Here is a 23,576-nt window from a genome sequence, read left to right on the forward strand (position 1 = left end):
TGGTGAGGCCCGTGACTGCTTCGGTGGGCAGCAGAGGCCCCCAGCACAGAAAAGTATTTTACACGTATTCCTCATTGGGCCTCTTTCCCCCAGGACCACGTGCACTTTTGAAACAATTTCTCATTATAGAATGATAAATTCTGTCCACGAGAAAGTTATGCCAAAGCAAACCTTTTCTTTTTTATGACAAAGCAAACAACTCTACCATCTGGCTTAGGGCCATGATTATTGCCCATTTGCCTTCCCATAAACGATCAGAGCATCAGGACTTCCAGAGTCTCTGAAGAATGACCGGATTCTTAGTAAATAGGATTTGTTTTGTTTTGTTATGAAGTCTGCACCTCGGGGGTGTGAGTGAGCAAAGACTAGTGTGGGATCTTTTAGAAATATAAGTGACAGCTATAAATGGGTGTCTTCCAGACCAGCCCTGGTGGACTAGAAATACTGCTCCTTATGTTAAAGGGTTATAGTGACACAAAGAACTAATTTATCTTTGACAACTAGATTGTATATTCTGAGTCGCAGTGTCAATTTTTTTTTTTTTTTTTAGAAAAAGTAGCTAAGTAGCTGATTTGGGCATTCGGCAAGCCACCTGGGCCAGACCAAGGGAAAGGTGAGGACACTTTAGGAGGAGGGGTCTGTCTGTTAGAGCTGAAAACCAGCATCCTCCCACTGTTTGAAAAAAAACAGGGAAGCCAGCAGGGGTTCTGTTTCACTCAAGCAGAAACCAGACCTCTGGACAATAAATAGCTTCCATGGAAGCTCAAGGATACTGCTCCTGTCAAGTAAAGAAAAGATTCAGATGGCCAGTGAGAGAATTAACAAACTAGGAGTCAGCTCCCGGGGGTCTCCAACTGAGAGGATCTTTAAGTAATAACGACCCCACTCAGCTGCTCAAGGAGGCCAAGCTAAACTCCAGTATATAATTTCTGTTCTCCTAAATCCTCACTCCCCTGTAACATCAGATTTGGTGTTTTGTTTCAGTATTCTGTCCTGAGAGACAGGCTGTTAGGGGTTGCGATATGGTGATTTATAATAAGAAATATATACTTGGACTTCGTCCCCCTTTCTGGCACAGAGCTCTGAAAACAATTGGAATTTTCTAAGTGATGAGAGCCACAAAAGGGTCGTTTGTTATGTTAATGAGGTGGCTTTTGGACCTCGCCTAAGGATGGGGCTGGGGCTGGGAGAACCAATCATGTGATCTTGGAACTTTCAGTCCCACCCTCTGACCCCCAGGGAGGGGAGAGGGGTTGGAGACGGAGTTCATTCACCAATAGCCAAATCAATTGAGACTCTGTAATGAAGCCTCCATTAAAAACCCAAAGAGACAGGGTTTGGAGAGGTTCTGGATTGATGACCATGCGGAGATTTGGGGGGAGTGGCGTTCCTGGAGAGCATGGAAGCTCCTTACCCTTTCCCCATACGTGGCTCATCCTCTGCATCTCTTCCAGCTGTTACTGAGCTTTTATAATAAACTGGTAATCCAGTACGTAAATGGGTCCCCTCAGTTCTGTGAGCTGCTCTAGCAAACTAATTGAGCTCGAGGAGGGCATCGTGGGAACGTCTGATCTGTAGCCGGTTGATCAGAAGCATGGGTGATAGGTGTTTGTGACTGGAGTCTGAAGAGGAGGGTGATCTTGCCGGACGGAACCCTTCACCCGTGAAATCTGATGCTGTCAGAATTGAGTTGAACTGTAGGATGCCCAGCTGGTGTCCTACACATTGCTTGTTGGGATGGGGGACACCCTCCCCCCTCCCCGTTGGAAGTGGGTGCTTAGACCCCTTTAGTGGCTTTCCAAGAAGAGGAAACAGGGGATTAGGTGCATACCCCTCTGAGATGTGGCCACGAGGAGGCCCAAGCCTTCTCCTGTAGAAGTCAAATCAGAAAGCCAAAGCAATCTTGAAAAAGAAGAACAAAACTGGAGGTACCACAATCCCAGATTTCAAGATATACTACAAAGCTGTAGTAATCGAAACAGTATGTCACTGGTATAAAAATAGACACATAGATCAATGGAACCGAATAGAAAGCCCAGAAATAAACCCACATTTATATGGTTAATTAATCTCTGACAAAGGAGGCAAGAATATGCAATGGGAAAAAGACAAAGATGGTCTCTTCAACAAATGGTGCTGGGAAAACTGGACAGTTATATGCAAAACAATGAAACTGGGCCACTTTCTTAGACCATACACAAAAATAAACTCAAAATGGATTAAGGACCAAAAGTGAGACCTGAAACCATAAAAATCCCAGAAGAGAGCTCAAGCAGTAATTTCTCTGACATTGGCCACAGCAACATTTTTCTAGCTAGGTCTCCTGAGGCAAGGGAAACAAAAGCAAAAATAAACTATTGGGACTTCATCAAAATAAAAAGCTTCTGCACAGCGAAGGAAACAATCAACACAACTGAAAAACAACCTATTGAATGTGAGAAGATATTTGCAAATGACATATCTGATAAAAGGTTAGTATCCAAAATATATAAAGAAATTATACAACTCAACACCAAACAACCAAATAATCTGATTAAAAATGGTATAAGACATGAACAGACATTTTTCCAAAGAAGACATCCAGATGGCCAACAGACACATGAAAAGATGCTCAACATCACTCATCATCAGGGAAAGGGTAACCAAAATCACAATGAGATACCACCTCACACCTGTCAGAATGGTTAAAATCAACAACACAAGAAACAACAGGTGTTGGGAAGGATGCAGAGAAAGGGGAAACTTCATGTCTGTTGGTGGGAATGCAAACTGGTGCAGCCACTCTGGAAAACAGTATGGAGGTTCCTCAAAAACTTAAAAATAAAATTACCATCTGATCCAGTAATTCCACTAGTGGGTATTTACCCAAAGAATATGAAACACTAATTCATAAAGATATATGCACCCCAATGTTCATAGCAGTGGTATTTACAATAGGCAAATTATGGAAGCAATCCAAGTGTCCGTCAATAGATGAATACATAAAGAAGATATAGAGTACATACACAATGGAATATTACTCAGCCACAGAAGGAATCTTACCATTTGCAACAATATGGATGGATCTAGAGGGTATAATACTAAGTGAAATAAGTCAGAGAAAGATAAATACCATATGATTTCACTCATATGTGGAATTTAAGAAGCAAAACAAATGAACAAAGGGCAAAAAAAGAAACCAACCAAGAAAGAGACTCTTAACTATAGAGAACAAACTGATGGGTCACCAGAGGGGAGTGGGTGGGGGGGGTGTGGGGAAATAGATGAAGGGGATTAAGGGTACACTTATCATGATGAGCACTGAGTTACGTGTAGAATTGTTGAATCTCTATATCGTACAATTGAAACTGATATAACACTGTGTGTTAACTCTACTAGAATTAAAATTAAAAAATAAACAATTTTTTAAGATAAAAAAATTAAAAAGCAATCCCTCTGTGTGTTGGGAGAAGTTCTAGATTGGTCTTGGGTTGGAGAACACTTGGTCTTTACTAAAACCAGGAGGAAGACAATGACCAAGTGTTCTGCTCAGAGCCGGGCAGAAACACAGAAACCCAGCTGCAGACAGAGCTGGAAAATCTAAGCACATCTGGAAAAGCACATGAAGAGAGGGTGAAATACACAGATGCCAGGAGAACAACCCACAGCGAACCACTGCCCTGAGTCACCGCTTCACCACGGGGAGTTGATTTCATCACAAGAAGCGACAGGCAGATGAGGGGGCTGGGTCATCATCACCACTGGACGGGCTACTCAAAGTCCTAGCTCCAAAGCTAGTCTCCGAGCAACTCCTTCTGTCTTTATGATATTTCATATGATGCCATCACCTTGCCCATAAAAACTCTTATGAACATGGAAAGATTACTGCTAAGAGGCTGATGCCTGGGTCAGTCCCCATTACTGGTGCCGGATTTTCCTTGATCTGGTCAACCCATACCCTCCACCTCTTTCTGTGGCCATTCATGCCCTTCATCCTCACAGTCTCCCTACCTCTGTCTTAAAGATCACTGCCTGCGAGCCTCCTAGCCCTCTTTGCCTTTTATGCATCCTCCACTCCTCCCAACTACCCTCTAGCGGGCACTCTTGATTCCTTGAACCCTGTACTACTTTTACACCATTTATACCCTTTTATCACGATATATAATTATTCATTACATGTTTGTTTATTGCCCGCATTTCCCAACTAGAACATAAGTTCCATTGAAGCGGAAATGTTCTGTTCACTGACATAGTACTGACATAGCACTTAGAATAGTGTCTGTCACAGAACATACTCCATAAATAGTGAAGAAATATATGAACAAAAAGGCCATCTTACCTAGTCCATTAGTTTAAATGTTCATATACACTCATGTCTCCTAGATCTGTCGTTCTAGACCAATATTCTCCTGCATTCTAGTTCAAGAGAACCCATTGCTCACTTAGTCCCTTGTCCTTGGATTTTCTGTGGGCCCCTCAAATCTCATAGTTGAAACACGAATCCATCATCTCTCCCTGTATCTGCTCTTCTACTCATGGTCCCCATCTTGATAAATGGCCGCCATTTACCCAGTTGTCCAAGAGAGAAACCTAGGTGTTATCTTTTGCCTTCCCTTTGTCTCAATTGGTGTATTCTACTGATCATCTAATCATGCAGAATCAATTCTCTCCCAGAGTCCCACTTTTCCACAACCCCCAGCCATGACTCTTGTTCATGCTTCCATCAACTTTCCTCAAACAACTCTAGCAACCCCCTAACAGAAGAGAGTACTCTGGCACTGTATCTCATCTCTTGAGTCTACTTCACATTGCAGCCAGAATGATCTTTGTGACTTTTTATCCCGTCCCCTCAGAGGAATTGTCACGTGGAATGATGGCTTTCTTCTTCCTCTTTTCTTGCTCAAGTGTGAAGTCCTGGAGATCAGAAACTAGACTAACTCCCTAACATACCTCCAGTGCCTAGTAAATTCTTTACATAATTAAAAAACTGAATGCACCTTGAAAAAAAGGCCCCACAAGATAGCAATTATTGTTGTTGGGGTTTCAGAGAGGAGCAACTGAGGCACGTGGGATTAAATCACCGCACGGCCGTGTGGCCAAAGTCACAAAGTCCAGCTCTGAAAATGAGGGCGGTGGGTCCCATAGCAACTGTTCCTTTAGGTAGATTCATGCCTTGCCCAATTTTTTTTTTTTTCACTAGCCCTCATGTTTACTGCTTTCTACCCATTTCTATTGACCACGTGCCTGCTCATGCCCTTGGACTCCTCACCTGAATGGGGGACATGTTGTTTAACCTTCCCTCTGCCTCAACCTGTCCCTACTGTACCCGAAACTGATGAACACTCTCGACCCTCAGCTCTCCTCATGGAGATTCTCCTGCTCAATGACCCTGATGAGAAGCAAAATTAAATGAATTCAAGTAGAGACCAGAAACCAACAACCATAAAACAAATTCACAAACTGCTTCTTTGTAATAATGACCAACTAAGACTTTTAGCAAGTGTAATGAAAAAGGGAGGAAAGAAGGGAGAAAACACACAAATTAGCAACATTGCACTGAAAAATAGAGCAGAACCCCTGGTCGAGAACAGCTTAGAGCATCTGTAAGCCAAGACTTTATACGACTTTAAGCTAATAACTTTGTAATTCGGTGGAATAATGAGAATTTTTTTTTTTTTGAAAAATGCACATTTTAAGGGTGCCTGGGTGGCTCAGTCGGTTGAGCGTCCGACTCCTGATTTTGGCTCAGGTCGTGGTCTCGGGGTCATGAGACTGAGCCCCACGTTTTGCTGGAAAATCACCGTTCAGCCAGAAAAAAACCCTTCCCCAGCCATACGTGCTATTTTCATAGTGGAATATGGGCAGAAGTGATATGTTCTTTTCCAGGTGGAGGCTTTTAAAATAGGTGGGTGGGCCTTTCCATTCTTTCTTCCCCCTCACTGGCTAGATACAGAGGATGAGGGGGCCCTAGGGCACAGGTGGGCAAATTATGGCCCGTGAGCCTGCGTTTGTTAATAAAGTTTTATTGGAACACGGCCATGCCCACTTGTTGACTTATTGCTTACAGTTCTTTCGGTACCGCAGCAGCAGAGTGAGTAGTTGCGACAGGTGGTTTAAATCGCTTAGCCTATTTACTGTCTGGTCCTTTCAGAAAGTTTGCTGCCCTCCTCTAGGGAAGCAGCCAGACTGGAGGGGGTCTGTGTGCCTGAAAGATCCACCATTAAGGAAGATCCTCCCTGGACCGTTGATGAACAAGACGTGATCTTCTATTGCTAAGCTGCTGAAATTCTGGGGCTGCTTTAGCAGCTACTATTATCCTAACGGAGAATAAAATAGATGCAAGTCTCAAATAAAATATCAGATACTTCTAGAAAAAAATTTCTATGTAGGGTTTTTTTCCAGAAATGCAAGGTGATTAGAAAATAGAGCAGTGCCATAGTCCTAGGTCGAAGAAGAAAACTCACGCGATCGTCTTTCTGTGCATGTTGAAAGCATTAAGAATTCAGCACCCATCTTATACACTACTCTTAGTAGGATAGGAGAGAGAAATAATTCCTTAGAATACCTATCTACATACCAAAAGCTAGCATCATATATAGAGGTACATGAGAGAAGAAAACCCCATTTGTGACGGAAACAAACAGAAAAATAAATGTTATCAACATAGCGAAAGCATAACATATATATGATAATAAAATACTGATCGAATCCCTGGCAATGTACAAATAAAGAAAATTTCCTACCATGTAATATATTAATAATTATTAAATTGCATTGTTCATTATATAATATGAAATGACATAAGTTATGTGCTTTATATAATTCACATGCATAATTTTATATATGATATCCATCTACATACAATATAGATATTTTATATGTAATAAAGTATATATTAAGTTTGCATAATACAGCATACTGTATACTTTGCAATTTATATAAAATTCATATAATTCACAAATACGTAATTTGTAAATAAAACATGAAAATTATATATAATTTATATGTTATGAATATACTATATATAAATTTTTTAAATGATGCTAATTAGATAATACTGTAATGAAACCCTGATGTTACTTTTCAAGTATTAGCTAGTGCACCAACACAGAAAAACAATGAAGCGGGAGACAAATTTTCATTATTTGTAGGAGACATGATGGTGTACCTAGGCAATTGAAGATAAACCGAGAAACTATCGGAACTATTAAGAAAGTCTTAAAAGTTAAAAAATTAACGCGCAAAATTAATACATTTCCTGTATGTCAGCAATAATTAACGTGACCTTACTTAAAAAAAAAAAAGAAAAAAATCCAGAACCTTACTAAGGGAAATGAAAGATCACTTGAATCAGTGACCTCTGGGTATGGAGAGGACTCTGGGACAGTGACCCAGGGCAGGACTCCTGTTCTAACTACCTTTTATGGCCTCCTTCACAGCAGAATCCACGGGGAGTATATTCTTCTCCACCAGCTCCAGTGGTCCTGGCCGGAGGGCGATCTTTTCATTGAGATCATCTGCAAGTCGGGCTCTTTTCAGCTTCATCTGAGCAGTTGGGATGGACCTCTCTGCAGTGGAGGCTGAGGGATTGAAACCGGAAGAATCAGCCCTACTGTTCTGATGTCAGCTTTGGTTTTGCTTCTGCTTTTTGGCTTTTGCACATGCACCATTGTTTCGTGTCGTGCTCTCTACCACCCTAATAATGTTTCACTGCGATCATGGTCATTTCACATGGATTAGCAGCGAAGACCAGACACTTCCAAATAAAGGCAAATCAAGAGGCACGGAAGGGTTAGAGAAATGTGCTTTGTGCCGATTCTTGGAAAAAAAAAAAGTGCAATTTGGCAATTCTGTGGGCAGGCAGTCCACGGGGTGTACATTGCTCGCTGACCCTAAGCTGCAGCGTAGGGATGTGCATCCTGTTTCTACATTACCTGGCACGGTCTGAGCCTGCTGCAAATACCATCTATTATTATAATTACTTGCAGTAGTGTGACTCCTTAAGGTTTGGTGATGTTGTGATGCTAACTGATGCCCATGTCAAGGGGAATTGTAAAATTAAAAAAAAATCCCTTTGAAACAGTTACTTAATTAAACAGGGGGGTTTTAAAAATTGAATTCATCCGATGGGCGGTTTCTCATCATTTGGACGGTGACAAAGGTCTCTGCCAAGCCCTGAATCACCCGTATATTCCTCTTCCGATTCCTCCCAGACTTATTTCTGTGTGAGAACTTGGAGGAGAGTCTGGCCAACCAGCTGCTCCTGCAAGGCAGACCTGTTAGGATTCCATCGAAGTTTGTAGCTTCACTCGGAACTCGGCAGTTTTAAAAGAGGAGATATTTACCCACCAGCCTCCCAGCCCCGTCGCTGTATTATTATCCACCCGCTAACCCAGACCTCGTGTCTGGAGGCTGATCTAGAAATCTCCATACGGGGGCGCTCTAGAGAGGTGGTATGGTTGCAACAGGTCAGATCTCATCTAGAAGTTGTATCTGTAAAGCACCTGACACGGGATGGACAAAACATCAGTACTCCGAACCTAAGAATACATGTGCTGAGACTAGGTCCTCCCCAAGCCTCCCCTAACATCCCGTCAGGTCAGGGCAAGGGCTTCTTGCTGGGTCCACTGCCTCAAGGATCTTTCTGATTTGTCCTATGCACCAATTAATCCTGAGAAGCACTCCTCCCTTGAAACCCCCTACATGATGCTTCTCTATCCCTCTGGCCATGCCATGAATGGAGATGCTCCATCCCCAAAGGACCACTCCAGTGACCCTGGTCCTCCCCCTTCTGTCCCTCACATCTTACCGAGTTCACCTTTGTACTTTGCTTGGTTCCCTCTCCTGGTGAGCTTCCTACCTTCTCCCCACCACCAGCCCATCAGGCTACTCTTCGGGTCCCAGCCCAAAGCCTCCTCTTACGTGCCGCCTTCGCTGTGACTGCCTCCAGCACTTACAGCCATGGCCCTTGCTCTTAAGCTGCTGCTTCCAAAACTAGACCCAGAAGCTTTGCAAAGAGGGGTCATTTTGTATCCAGCAGATCCTTGGTGCCCTAGGGCACTAATTCCCAATTTCTGTTGGGGAGAAGAGAGGATCCCATGGGAATCACCAGAGTCACGCAATTGAATTGGGGGTCATGGCAGTTCACAGCCTATTTTAATTCAAGACCGTGATGATATAACAAATAACATTTCTCATGCCTTTTTTTTTTTTCTCTTCAAGGAGGTGCCATGCACAGTGTGGAGCCCACACAGGGCTTGAACTCACAGCCCCTGAGATCAAGACCTGAGCTGAGATCCAGAGTCCGATGCTTAACTGACTGAGCCACCCAGGCGCCCCTCTCATGCTTTTTTGATTGTAGTATTATTACACACTCGTCCAGCCTAAGTATGGGAAATGCTAAAAGAGTATATGAAAGACAATGAAAGCATCGAGAAACGCCCCACTTTGAGTCAACTGTTTTTAACAGGTGGGTGTCTTTCTTAACTATTTATATTTATCGTTAGGGCTACGTTTTGGGGTTTTTTTGTTTTATTTATATATTTCAAGATCTTGTTTTTAAGTAATCTCTGCACCCAACGTGGGGCTCAAACCCACAACCCCGAGATCAAGAGTCGTGCACTCCACCAACTGAGCTGGCCAGGTTTTTAAATCACAGAATCAGACTATAAACACTCTGTGGCCCTAGAGGGACTCAAACGACCACTCTGAATGGCAGGGGACATTTATTAAGAGGACACAGAGAGAAAAGAACTCTGGAACATGCCCACCATTGGCGGGCATCCTTGGTCATGCTTGGGTGCGGTCTCACCTTGGAGTATGTGCATATTAACAACGTTCTCACCTTGGAGTATGTGCATATTAACCACGTCGGCACGATCGGGCCTGTTTCTGACCTTGTGCTTCAGGGAGTCTTCAGTCTGCAAGCACAAACACAGAGCATGTTCCGCTCACATGGTTGAACTGCCTTGTTTTGACTTTAAAAGAGCCTCGATTTCTCTCAAAAGGGAGAACAATCCTTCTTTTGACAAACGGAACCTGCAAATCGCTCTGGTCTCCTATTTTGATGCAGAAATGCTTGCAAAAGCCTCTCTAGTAATTTTAGGATGGAGAAATTCAGGAAAGGGAAGGAGCTTGGGTCCCCATCAGGGCTACACACTTAAAGGCCAGGCAGGTACGTGCTAATAAAATATTAATAAAGCTCTGATAATACTAAAGCTCTGATAATACTAAGTTGCTTGTACTCCAGTCAATTCTATTCCTCGGACTCTTAAAACTGCAGTGAAACTAACTAAGGTTAGAGATGAAATGAAACCTGAGTCCATCTAGTAGAACATGACAACCTATGCCCTCTTCCAAGAATTCACTGGCTGTCTCTCTTAGGACCTGTGAAAATGTAAATTCAGGAGCACCGTGAGTGCGAAGGACACACGGAGATGATTTACCGAGTCCCATCTTCTTCTTGATGGTGGAGCTGTCTGTGGGAACGAATATGGGCTCTGGCAGGGCCACACCCAGATCTCTCAGGCCCTGATTTCTATCTAGTTCTGGGTTTTGATCCCACTATACTGGATCTCCTACTTGACCCCTGAGAGGGGTCAGGAGATCACTCCTCTTCTGATAGAAGACACTTGTTATCCAGGTAGCAGGGACCAAAATCTCTCAGGAGCAACTGTGAAGAGGTACAGAGCCCAGCTCCTCTCTTCACCCACAACCTAGCTGCAGGGCTAGAACTCGTAGACAAAGAAATCCCGGGAGAAAGCCACCCCCTTTTCATCTCCTTCTCATACAGGGCTGATGCCAGCTAAATAGTATTTATTATTGGTAAGTTCAGTTTGCAGAGATCTACTATGAAGGTACAGAATATATGCCCCGAAGTGCTAAACAAACAAACAAAACAGAAAGAGAAATAAACCAAAAGCCTTTTGCCTTTAGGTACCTGCCAATCAGCTCTGTATTCACAGGCCTTAGCTTAGTATTACATTGGATTTTCTAAAAATCTGATTGTAAGAAAGGGCTGGAAGGCTTTTTGAAGTCTCTTTGACTTCTTCAGCATCCTTGCCATGAACTTCCTAACATCAGGAAGACTGGGGACATTTTCTTAAGCTAAAAAAGAGTTTCAAAGCAAAATGTGGTCAATCGCATTTCTCCAGTTTTCGGTTCGTAGGAATAAGATTCCCTATGGTGTGGCGGGATGTTGGGGGGCGGGTGTATCAAGTTTGTGGTAGAAATTCCACCTGCTTTAGCCAAACCTGAGCACTCAGAGATCCATACCCTGGAGTCCAAGTTCAGAAATAGGGCAGTTTGCAAAAAAAAAAAAAAAATTACCTTGTCACTATCCAAATGTTTTCTTTGCTCATGGAATTCGGTTGGATTTTTCAGTGCTGCAACGGAAAGACAGGGACGTGAGCAGAGCGGGGCTCAGGGCACTGAGCAGCAAAGACAGGATTTGCCGGTGCGCTTGCTGAGCTGTGCATAGGATGGATGTGAGCACCTTTATTAGGCCACAAGCAATTGAAGAGGAGAGGCCCGGAGGACACCAGCTTCCCTGAAGCCAGAAGATACAGAGGAGGCTGGAATTGAGGCCGAAAACAGGAGGAACAGTAGAGGCAGACGTGCGACAGGGAGACAGGTGTGGAGACAGGGCATTCCGAGATCCTGGGGAGGCACGGGGACCTGTGGGAGGCTGGACACAGATCCCGAGTGAGGGAGAAGGGCGGATGGGGTGCCTAACGCCCTCTTCCACTTTGCCCTGCCCCTGAATGCAGAAGTCTGGGTGGTGGCTGCGGGCCATGGGAGGGGCGCCCCAGCCTGCAGGAAGGGACTTGAACTTGGGACAAGGTCCATGACGGGTCGGACAGGAACATGCAACTAAGGGTGCTGGGTGAGAAGCACAGAATCAGACTTTGAGGGCCAGAAGGGGCCCTGGAGATGGTGAAATGAGCTCCTGCCCTGAACAGAATGGGGAAACTGAGTCCACAGAAATCAGCTGACTTGCCTAGGGTCACACAGTTAGGGCTAAGAGCCTAGGTGCTCTGACAACTTCACTTCTTCCAAGGCATGCTGTTCAAAACATTAACACCCAGGAGATACACGTATGGGTCAGCCAGAGCACACAGCACCCTGAACAGCCTAGCCCCGATGCTGCCTCCATCCTGCCCTCTTCTTCCTGCTCTCCACTGTGGCGGGGAACTTCTTCTGACTTAGCAGAGAAGCAGAACATCGCTGGGCAACATTCCGCATCTCTCATGAGCTTTCCTGAGCCCCTGAAACAATCAATCCAGAGCCACAAGCAATCAACTCTGCGTTCTGAGTGATAAGGTTGGTCCGAGCTCACAAAACTGCACTGAATACTTTTCTGAACTGCAAGTCTGGACAAGCTGATGAACCACAGGATCCGGGGTTCTAATATCACTGCAGCAGATGTCCACCTGTAAGTGGCGGGCAATGAAATATTCTTCCAAGGTTTGGCGAGCTTAAAAAATTGGGTCTCTAGCCAGACTGGAGCTTGGGGCTACGTGTGTGTGAGTGTGAGTGGGTGAGTCTTGTTCAGTCTTTAAGGTAAATTTTAAATTTGAGCACAGATTTCAAGAGAGCTTGCTGGACATCAAGCAAATGGCATTGCAGTCCGGGCAGCTGGCTGACCACCTTATTCTCTATGGAGGGCATGGCTTGGGAAGCCTCTCTATGGAAGGCATGCTCCCTCTTAGTGTCCCTGCCTCAGGGGAACAAAGGAGTGTTGACCAAAGGAGCTTGCCGAATAGTCCCAGCTGGCTGCCTTGTGTCAAATATACTGGGCGAATACCCCCCTCCTCACTTTGAGCAGAGATTAAGGGGCTTCCCTTCTTATAGAAAAAATAATGGAACATGCTGCTTGACTATCAATATCTCCCATTGAGTGAATATGTTTCTCTTTGTTGCTTTTACTCTTAAAACGGGCTTCTTTGCAAAACCTGCCATCTCCAACGGCCTGCCTACCCCGCCACACCCTCCATTTGTCCCCACTCAGGAGCTCTGGGAAATCATCTGGAGAAATGTGCACTGCTTGTGCATTTTCTCTGATTTGGGTCTGGTCGCCATGCCTTGTAAGGAGGCTTGTCTTTTCCTGCATTTGATCACAGTTGCAATTTATATTGATGGTGCTCTGAGAGCAACTCCCGTTTCCCCGGGCAACCAGAGCCTACAAGTCTGCTTGAGGTCCAGGGGGCCCTGGTGAATCTATACAATTTGAAGGGATAGGTCTTCACCTATATCCTACAGTCTGGTGGTCATCTAATTTGGGATTACGTATTGGTGCTGGCCTCATCACTTGTAGACTCCAGAAAGGAAATGATCTTTGTGTGGCTGTATTAAGTGATTAAAAAGCATTCACACATCCTTTTAGTATGAATCTATCCTGCAATATCACTTACATTCCAAACCCAATTGGTTTTAATCGGGCTTAGGAATTAGGAGGAATTTATCTGATTCTCTTGCCCCCTGAGGCTCTCCAGTTCCTATTAGCAGAACTTATTAATTGTTCGAAGCAGTGCATTTCCTGTATCTTAGCCTTGGAGAGCTTTAATTCATCACTTCTTGGTGTTAATAACTTGTGAAATGATTTGCACAGTTCAGGTCTCTGAAGCCAGGAGCACAAAGGTCTTCTGGAAACTTCTATCACAGAGACACAGTGGGAGATGCTATGTCCATTTGGCAAGGACTTGGGAAGAGAGCCGAAGAGGTCCCCACACTGCATTTTACCACACGCTAGTCTCCGGGGCTAAAGGGATGTTATATGGGGTACTGGTTTGGGGTCACCCCACAGAGAACTATCTTGCCATGGCTCTGTGATTGACATTTGCTTTTTCCATGACTCCAGAGAATGTGGGTTTTAGCCAGCTCCCCTGAGGGCCAGCAAAAGCCATAATGCATCCCCCCCAAGTTGGCTTTTTGGAAAATACACAAAGGACCTCTTGCTGCCAGCCCTGGGAGTATCAAATGGCAAAATTTTGTTTTTTGGGGGACGTTGACATTTGAGATGGAAAAGGAATTTGGATTTCTAAATTAAAAAAAATAAGTCTATGTGATTTCAAATTAAAATATGGTTGTAAATTCAGTCAGCCACACATCTAACTCATTCCCCCCCTGGAGGAAGATTAATCACTTCTCACAAGGGAATTCGTGTTCTCGCTTCAGAGTTTAGTTACGGCCTATTCCTATTTCGGTCCCGCAGCTCCAGCTAATTTGGGTCAGCTGTGTGTATAAACATTTGCTTACGAAAGCTCAGAAAAAGATCCCAAGGAAAGAACAGGCCTCCTGCAGTCCCCTGCTCTGGACACTAACCTCATGCCTCCGACAGGAGCCCGGGAAAAGGAGAACACGGGCCCTGGGGCCACTGAGGCATCAGTGAAGGGGATGGGCCGACCCCCCAGCACAGGGTGGTGGGGGAGCCTGCTGTTGGTGGAAGCTCTGGCAACAGAGGCAGGGCCGTGGCCTTGCCTGCCTGCTCTCTAGGGGTCGCTCCCTCCCAGGCTTGCAGGACAGAACCCAGCTTCTTCAGTATTGCAGATAAGGACAGAAATGCAGAATCAAAGGGCTGGTGTCCTGGGGCAGCATTTGGAACAGTGGTTCTCAACGTGTGGCCCCCGGACCGGTATCTTCAGCCTCACCTGGAAGCTTGTCAGAAATGCCAATGCTCAGGCCCCACCCAGACCTCCACAACTGGACCCTTGGGGGGTGGGTCCCGGGGATTTGTGTTGGAACATGCCCTCCTTGCCGATCCTGATGCCCAAGTTTGAGAACCACTGTTCTGGAGCCCACCAGGCCAGTGAGTCCTGATCTGGGGTCCTTCGGAACCCAGGAGTTCCAGAAGAGAGAAATTAATTTCTAGGACTGATTTTCAGCATTTCAAAGAGCTGAAGGAAGAAGGTCCGTGTGCCCGGAGAAAGGCTGATTAGGCTAATGGAACGGTCCCTTTTCCTTGTTGCTGCCTAGGATCATAATGGCATGCTCTCATGATGGTTGTCTCACCAAAAATCACAGGCTGTTCAGTGTAAATGCCATTAACTAATCAAAAACAGATATATGGATTCATAATTCATGAATGTGGGCTTCTTTGGTAGGGGGGTAGAAGACATAATGAAAGTCATCTTGGGTGCCTGAAAATTTGGGAACTACCTGTCCTTGCTTTGTCTCCTCAAACACGTGTGAGAGTCTCCCACCTGTACAGCGGGCTTAGTAATGCTGGTCTTCTGTTTGTCTCACTTTGAAAGACAAACTAGATCGTGAATGCTGCTCTTCCTAGTAGAGGAGGTACATGCTCTGCGTAACTGACGATGATTTGGAAATGACATCCTCTCCTAGGCTGGCGATCAACTGCTTACTGAGTACCCAAAGGATGGTCCCAGGAGTCCAAAAAACGTAGCTCTGTTACCTTTCAGACCTGGCTGCACACTTGGGAGGGGTTCATGCAACATATGTGAATACTTTGGGATTTCTAAGAAGAGTCCAAAGTATGCATGTAATGGCTGGCTTCCTAGTTTCTAGGGAACGAGGAACCTGAAGACAGGAGGAGGGGAAAAGACAACGTTTAGGATTCTGGACTCCCCCCTGCCCCCACCTTCCAGGCTTGCCATGGAAATCCAGAGTGCCTTGGCTTGTCTCTGAACTTGAGAGGTTAGACAGGGAGGGAGGAGGCAGACAGATTAAAACCCTCGTGCTGTGTGCTGCTCAAACAGCCAACAGTTGTGTGCTAGGGGTGCTGGAGGAAGAAGCCAAGTCAGATGGATGCACAGAGGAGAGGAGGAAAGACTTTGCATAGTCGACTTCTCAAGACTATCATGAAGCTGCATGTGGTGTGGGTAGAGGAGTGTGCCCGGTCATTCTTGCTGCTATTCAGGAGAGGTACCACAGAGAATTCGGGGGTTTACCAAGGCTTTGCCGTGGCTGCGATTAGTCTGTAAAACAAATAAGGTGGCACCGTTCATAGACAGCTCGTTGTAGCTTTCAATTCATTTACACTGATCAGATCATGGACCCAAGCTGCCTGGATGGTTCATTCTGGCCGGCAGTGACTTTCCGGAAGTTTCCATAGAGATGCCGCAGCCTCTCTGGGGCCCCCGTCTAGTGCAGTTCTCTTGTTCTCATATTGCAGGACCATAAGCTACCTGTTTCCTCCTCTCTCTCCCCTGGGTTCATACAGATTAGCCCCACATCCATGCAGTGGTGTGATGCTGTCCAAAATATCACTCCTCGGAACAATCAAGCAGGGGGGATCTGGGGCCCCTTCCAGACGGTAAGCCTCTGAAACAGAACTCACGTCTGACTCCTGTGTGTTCCCCAGGGCCTTCCTCACAGCAGATGGTCAAAACACCACTGAATTGCTGTGATCATTCATTGCACCTACTCCACAGGGCTGATCATCCTTCTGCACCAAGGCTTCCCAAGGGGTTGGAATAAAGTGGTGTTGTTTTAGGGAGGGCACGTTCTGCATGGAGCACTAGGTGTTATGCACAAACAATGAATCATGGAACACTTCATCTAAAACTAATGATGTAATGTATGGTGATTAACATAACAATAAAAAAGAAAAAAAAAAGTAGTGTTGTTTTAGATTCCCCCCAGGAGAGGGATGCCCAAGGAAAAGAATTGTAGTGGAGAAAAATCTGCACGAGAAATGGTGAACAGATCCAAGCCCCACAGGTCAACAGGGAAAGAGGTTGGCTCTGTCCTAAAGGCATGAGAAAAACAGAGAACGTAGATGTCTTTTGCAGCCTTGACTCCACAAGGGAGGGGCAGTGAAATGCTCCCTTTGAATCCTGGCTGGTGGTGGCAGAGGAGACAACTTGAAATCTCCATTTAGAGATTCAGAGGTGGGATTCTGGAGACAAGTCCAAGCAATAAATTCTTAAAGTAGTATTTCTGAGCTAATTGCGAGAGGGTATTTCACTGAGATTTCATGACTATTTTTGACAATGTGAATTCTACAATGGTATTATAAATGTGAAAACAATCTTAGAATCTGGCTGGGGCCCATGCTCCCTGGTCTGAAAAACCTCTTTCCACTATTGAGAGTTGTTCTGGGGCCTCTGTGCTGGCCTCGGAACTCTGCCCTTCTCGACTAAATTCAAGAAACAATGACTTTATGTTCATTCAAAGCACCCGAAGGGGGAGAACCCCAGACCCATAATGGACAAAAGTGGGAAATAAGTAAATGCTGAAGAGAAGTGACTAAGGGGGGTTATGAAGGAGAATTTGTCCCTGGTTGCGGTGGACTGTTTGTTACTCATCAGTAACTTCAAAACCTGCAGGATACACGTCCAAGAAGAAGGAAGGAGTTAACTAGTTCTACTACTTAACTGAAATTTACACATGGTTCAGTTTATCAGAATCCGGAGGGACAGAAACCTTATACTTTCATTGTCAATTTGATGTACAAGTGAAGTAAGATCTGCTACAAGGCTAAAGCAGCAGAACTTTTCCTTCCCTCTTGGTCACGGTGAGGCGTAGATGAGGACGGAAAACCTGACGCCATTTTGTTAAAACCATTGGGTTTTCCTTGGCATTTCCACCTATGTATATTTTTAATTTCCCCAAATTCCAACTGAATTTTTTGGCCACAAAATGCTTGAGGGAAACCTAAGGAAGTGCTTTTAAAGTCCAAGTGATTCGTTTGGATTATTTGAGAAAAGAGCTCTACGCAGGGACCAACCCTGCCGTAGGTTCTAGCCCCAGCTCCTCCACAAAAGCAGTGGCAACGCCTTTGAGATTTAATCTAATGTAAAACTCAAGAGGAATTCTGCCAAAGGATAGCAGGTGTTTCTCTGGACTGGTTAAAAAACAGTGAGGCTAAGCAATAATAACATAGGGACCGTGAATAGTTCACTTGACCATCAGCTTTCAATTGAGGCAATTTATGACAAGCTTTAAAATCTGGGAGGGGGGGGCGCCTGGGTGGCTCAGTTGGTTAAGCGACTGCCTTCGGCTCAGGTCATGATCCTGGAGTCCCAGGATCGAGTCCCGCATCGGGCTCCCTGCTCGGCAGGGGGTCTGCTTCTCCCTCTGACCCTCCTCCCTCTCATGCTCTCCGTCTCTCATTCTCTCTCTCTCAAATAAATAAATAAAATCTTTAAAAAAAAAAAAAAGGGGCGCCTGGGTGGCTCAGTCGTTAAGCGTCTGCCTTCGGCTCGGGTCGTGATCCCAGGGTCCTGGGATCGAGCCCCGCATCGGGCTCCCTGCTCGGCAGGGGGTCTGCTTCTCCCTCTGCCCTCTTCCCTCTCGTGCTGTCTCTCATTCTCTCTCTCTCAAATAAATAAACAAAATCTTTAAAAAAAAAAAATCTGGGAGGGGGGAAGGATTGCGGTTATTTCAAATGTACTCATAATTATGTAAAAAATTCTACCTTGAACTATACTTCTGTGTTTCCTATCACCTCTTCCCCTAAAATCTTGAGTCCGTTCAAGGGACTGTCTTGCTCATTGTTGTCTCTACGGGCCCAGCACCCTACCCTCCATATAGTCTGGTTCGTACCAAAATTTGTTGCATTTGATTGAATCGATAGGACCCTGAGTCTGCTGGCTCTTCTTTCCTTCCCCTTATTGCTTGCCTTGACACATGAACCCTGAGGAGCTCTGCACTGCATTTAGATGGCCAATCTCTGATTGGATTGACAAGGCTAACCATCTCCACCCCCAACCTCTCAGCAGGTGAAAGATTTGTCTTGAGTCTAACTTCCTGAGAAGAGCCAAGTAGCTGAGGTCTGTCCGGGCTGGGCATGCCTTGTGCTCCTGCTGCAGTCGATAATTTTCCACAGCAGAATCTACACCCTCAGGAAGCCTAGTTGAGAGGAGCTGGATGAAGACTAGGGAAAATGGATGACACTTAATTAACCTTTATCAATTTGCTGAATCAAAAAGAAAAAAAAATCCTTTCATTCTCATAGGACTTTTTCCCCCCCCAGTAATTATCTTAATGGTTCAATGGACTAAGGATGCAAAATTTCTGTCAAGCAGGGTTTTGTTAATAGGTACCCTATTTGATTCTGGAAATCCTGAGAACAAAATATCTTATCCCCATTGGACACTCCTCCACAAATGGACATTGAATTTACAAAATGCACTTAGAGGTGTTATTTTAAAATGTATCATAGGGTTCTTTCCTATCTTCCCTAGGTGTTTTTACAGGTTCCCAGAGATTTAACCCCATAAACCTCAAAAAAAGAAAGAAAGGGGGGAAAAAGAGTTTATTCTCATTCAAATGTCAGCAGCAAGACCCAGGTACAGAGTACTTAGGCACTCGAGTCAAGCTTTAAGTCAGTTGTGAGCAGCCTGGGCTGACTGAGAGGGACTGAGTCTTTCTACTCCGCGTGCCTTTCCAGAATCAAAGAAAAGAAACCCCAGTGGGGGAATAGATTATTTTAATATTACCCAAATAGAGGGGCTCCTCATAGATTTGAGGATGTGGGCACAGACTGTGGCCACTGAGAGGATCCTGGTGGAGCTACACTCTTCTACTTAGTGAACAATTCTTCTAGATGATGCTTTATCAGGTCAGATTCTACATGTGTGTAATAGGATTCCGAAAAAGACTGGTCTGCTCAGCTCTGAGTGACAACGTACTTATCTGACTGGAAGTCAGCAGACCTTTGTTCTCTCCTGTGTTTTTAGCACCTCCACTAATGGGCTGAGATGAAACAGGCCACCCAGATGTGATCCTATGGATTCTCATCACCATTGTACATACTGTGTACGCAGCCTTTAAAATTGCAGGCTGAGTGGTTCTACTATTAAGGTCCCCTGCTGTTTACTGTTTGGAGGGCTTAGCCATGAACAAAGAGCTATTTTTGAATTATAAAGGAAAAGACTTGAAACATTCTCAGTTCTGTTCTGGCTCTGGGGCATGGACTAAAAATTTTAGACCTTGGGTCACGGGGCTCCAATATTATTACTAACCACAGGACATTTGATCTGGGCCAAACTGCTTGTTGCATGCTGGACTCTGAAGTAATGGTCATGGCGAATCTAGATTTCTGCTAGAGTCATTACGGGTTTTGATTTTTAAATTTCGTTGGGGAAGAAAGTTAAAAAGTATGACCCTAAAGGAGTCTGAACTGTGACTTCATTCATTCGGGGCACGCTTCCTTCTGTTACTATGGATAATCAAGAGTTAGATTTAATCACTAACTTGGTAGGAAATTTTAAATCTATCTACTAAAAGACATGATAATCATTCTTCTTTGACCCAAATTATGGCCAGTAATTCAATATACCATTGACGCTAGAAAGCCATTGTTTCTCGGTGTTCCAGAAAGGAAGCACTCGACAATATTCAATTAATTGTGGACTCAAGTACCCCGAATAGAATGGAAACCGAGGAGGTAAGAGGATGGACATGTGATTGATGCTTCTGGAAAGAACAGGGATGACATCCTAAAAGTAAGAGAAGGGTGAGGGGTGCCCACAGTGAATTGTGTTTACTCCAAAAACAAACCCACTGGTTGGCATTTTAGCTACAACCTATGTCATGAAAGGGAAGCCCTTGCAGGTGAGTAGGATCTGGGGCAAAGCATCCAAGGTCTGGGATTTCTGCTGACATGGAGTCTACGGGGATCTTGGGGGGAGACCCATCCATAGGCTTAGTCTCAATGACCTTGGAGGTGCTTTCCAGCTCCCAAATTGCATGGTCCCCTGGTAATAGATCGGTGAGCAAGAGACACAGCTACTCACGTGGTGTTATGCCTTGGTTAGCCAGCTGTTCCTGGGTCCTCCTCTGCTGAAGTCGTAACTGCAAAACTTAGAAAAGAAAATGTTAGTTTGTAAGTTGGGCTGCATGTGATTGTAGTTGTTCATATTTACATCAGAATTTTTGCCCAGCTCTTCTCATTTTATTCTTATTTTTTAAGATTATTTACTTGTTTATTTATTTAGAGAGAGTGAGCACTCGTGCAAGGGGGGAGGGGCAGAGGGAGAAGAAAGAATCTCAAGCAGGCCCCACACTCAATGAGGAGCCCGACGTGGGGCTTGATCTCAAGACCCATGAGATCATGACCTGAGCCAAAATCGAGTCAGACGCTTAATGGACTGAGCCATCCAAGAGCCCCTCATTTTACTTTTAGAACAGTCCTGAACTTTTGCATGAGGTACATTTGTATTTCTGTTACAGATGTGGAGAAAGAAAAGAGGAGAGACCCTGAGGGGGTTGCAGGGATTTGCGGGAAGTCTGTGACGAGTTGGAACTAGAACACCCCTCTCCTCTTTCAAAGTGAACGTTGTTCCCACAGCACTATGCTGTCTCCCTGTTACCCACTTTGGAGATAAACACCAGCCGATTCTGCTGGGAATTTGCCTGCACTTTCAAAAGGGAGAGAGAATGAAGAAAGCAATAGGCTTTGGAGTCTCATATGGGTTCAAATCTCATTTTTAGCCCCTTCAAAAGGTGGGTGACCCTGGGCAAGTTGCTTAACCTCTCTGACCCCTGGTTCCCTCATCTGTAAATGGGAACAATGCCTACCTTGAGGTGCTGCTATGAACTTTGATAAACAATGTACGCAAGTCGCTTAGCAGAGTGTCTGGCACAAAATAATTCACCAATAAACAGGGGTATTTTGAGCATCTGGGACCTGTTTGGAATTTCAAAGATGGACTACTGGAGTCAGGTTTTGCTTAGAAAAGTTAAAACACTGTAAAGTGTTTGAACTTTATATTATAAAACTTTGTTGCTATCCATAGCACAAATAGATTATATATATCATACACATATATACATACAGTTTTTTAAAACTATATTTAAAATTATGTGTAGCATTTGTGATTTTCTCCTACTCCCTCTCTACTCTCCCCCTAAAAATTCTATCTTTGGACACTTAGCCTCTCCCTCATGGATATTCCATTTTCTCAGGGAGGTTCTTCTTCTTCTTCTTAAAGATTTATTTACTAGAGAGAAAGAGAAAGAGAGAGAGAGAGCACACATATGTGAGCTGGGGAGGGGCAGACAGAAAGGGAAAGAATCTCAAGCAGAGTCCCTGCAGAGCTTCTTGAAGCCCAGTGTGGGGCTCGACCTCACAACCCCGAGACCATAACCTAATCAAGGGTCAGATGCTCAACCAACAGAGCCACCCAGGTGCCCCTCTCAGGGAGATTCTAAGTTTACCATCTTGGCTCTGGCATTTACATTGCTCAGAATAAGGATAGAAAGAGCAAACATTTACAGAAAGAGGGATTGGTCTAATCAACTTATAATGAAGAGAACAAGAGAACTGCTTTTAAGAAGAGAAAATTAGAATGTAGGGAAGAGGGGCAAAAATAGGAAGGCTATGTGGGCTGACTTTCAAGCTGATGTAGTATTCGGAGTAAAGCATCAGAAAAAATGCAGTCACCATACTGAGAGACTAATGGGGAAAGATAATTTTTTAAAGTGCTGCCATGGTTTTGAATTGGACCCTCATCAATCATCTTCAAGAGAGAGCAATGTTGTTGAATTGCTTTTAACTACTTTTGGTTGCTAGACTGCGCTTCACCATAGCCTCGTTTTACTCCAAGTTAGGACTGGACAATAAAGAAGACAAAATAAATGAAAATGATATGAGAGTTTGTTATTTAAGCCCTCCTTCAGAACAACCCTCCCACTAATAAAAGCTGTAAACTCTGAACAAAATATGAGCTATAACTACCTGAAGATTCTGAACAGGAAACAAAATCAGGCAGATTGTAGAGGGGAGTTGAGATTTGGAGAAGTGACTTGCATGGGGGTGAGTTCCCTATTTGGGGGAAACTGAGGCTGACCTGGAGTCATGAAGTGGCAGGTCACAGGCAAATAAAACTCTAATAGAAAACATGCTCATCTTTCTGGCCAGAGAAATCAGAGAAAGGTACCTGGACAACCATGGCTGACCACCACAGATTGAGGAGGATGTCATGTAGGGGAGAGAGCTGGGGAAGGAAGGGATCCCCAAACTATGTGTATGAACCCTCACAAGTTTCAGGTTTATCCCTTCATGATGTTTCCTTGGGGCAGACTCAAAGCAGCACAGCAAAGATTTAAAATTAAACAGAAATTTGAACCTCTGTGCACATAGGCAAAAAAGGACTTAATGTTTGAATCTACCTGGATTGTGTGTTAAAACCAAACCAAACCAAACCAAACCAAACCAGCATTCTCCAGAGGACTGTAAAAGAATTCAGAGTTTGTGTAACACAAGACAGAATGTCCAGGATACAATCCAAAATTACTCTACACATAAAGAACCAGGAAGAACCAGAAAAATGTGATCCATTTTAAATAGAAAAGCCAATTAACTGATGCTAGCTTTGAGATGACCCAGATGTTGGAATTATCACACTAGTACTTTAAAGTAGTTATTTTCTTTCTTCTTCTTTCTTCCTTCCTTCTTCCTTCCTTCCTTCTTCCTTCCTTCTTTCTTCTTCTTCTTCTTCTTCTTCTTCTTCTTCTTCTTCTTCTTCTTCTCCTTCTCCTTCTTCTTCCCTCCTCCTCCTCCTTCTTCCTCTTCCTCTTCTTCTTTCTTCTTCTTCTTCTTCTTCTTCCTCCTCCTCCTCCTCCTCCTCCTCTTCTTCTTCTTCGTCTCAGAGAGGCAGGCGGAGGGAGAGGGAGGGAGAGAATCTTAT

At 44.5% G+C, this 23,576-nt stretch overlaps 1 protein-coding gene across 1 annotated transcript in view; it reads right to left on the reverse strand.

The window, feature by feature from the left end:
- Positions 1–23,576, reverse strand: part of MYOCD (myocardin) — a 96,639-nt gene that overhangs the window by 35,322 nt on the left and 37,741 nt on the right. The window contains exons 2-5 of the mRNA XM_081805702.1: positions 20,682–20,747; positions 11,308–11,363; positions 9,824–9,899; positions 7,398–7,559 (exon numbers count right to left, since the gene is read on the reverse strand). Coding sequence (XP_081661828.1) covers positions 7,398–7,559; positions 9,824–9,899; positions 11,308–11,363; positions 20,682–20,747 — 360 coding nt within the window. The remainder of the gene's footprint in view (positions 1–7,397; positions 7,560–9,823; positions 9,900–11,307; positions 11,364–20,681; positions 20,748–23,576) is intronic.

The sequence above is a fragment of the Leptonychotes weddellii genome, chromosome 15 (assembly GCF_054177405.1).
Source record: "Leptonychotes weddellii isolate Sample4059 chromosome 15, ASM5417740v2, whole genome shotgun sequence".
NCBI lineage: Eukaryota > Metazoa > Chordata > Mammalia > Carnivora > Phocidae > Leptonychotes > Leptonychotes weddellii.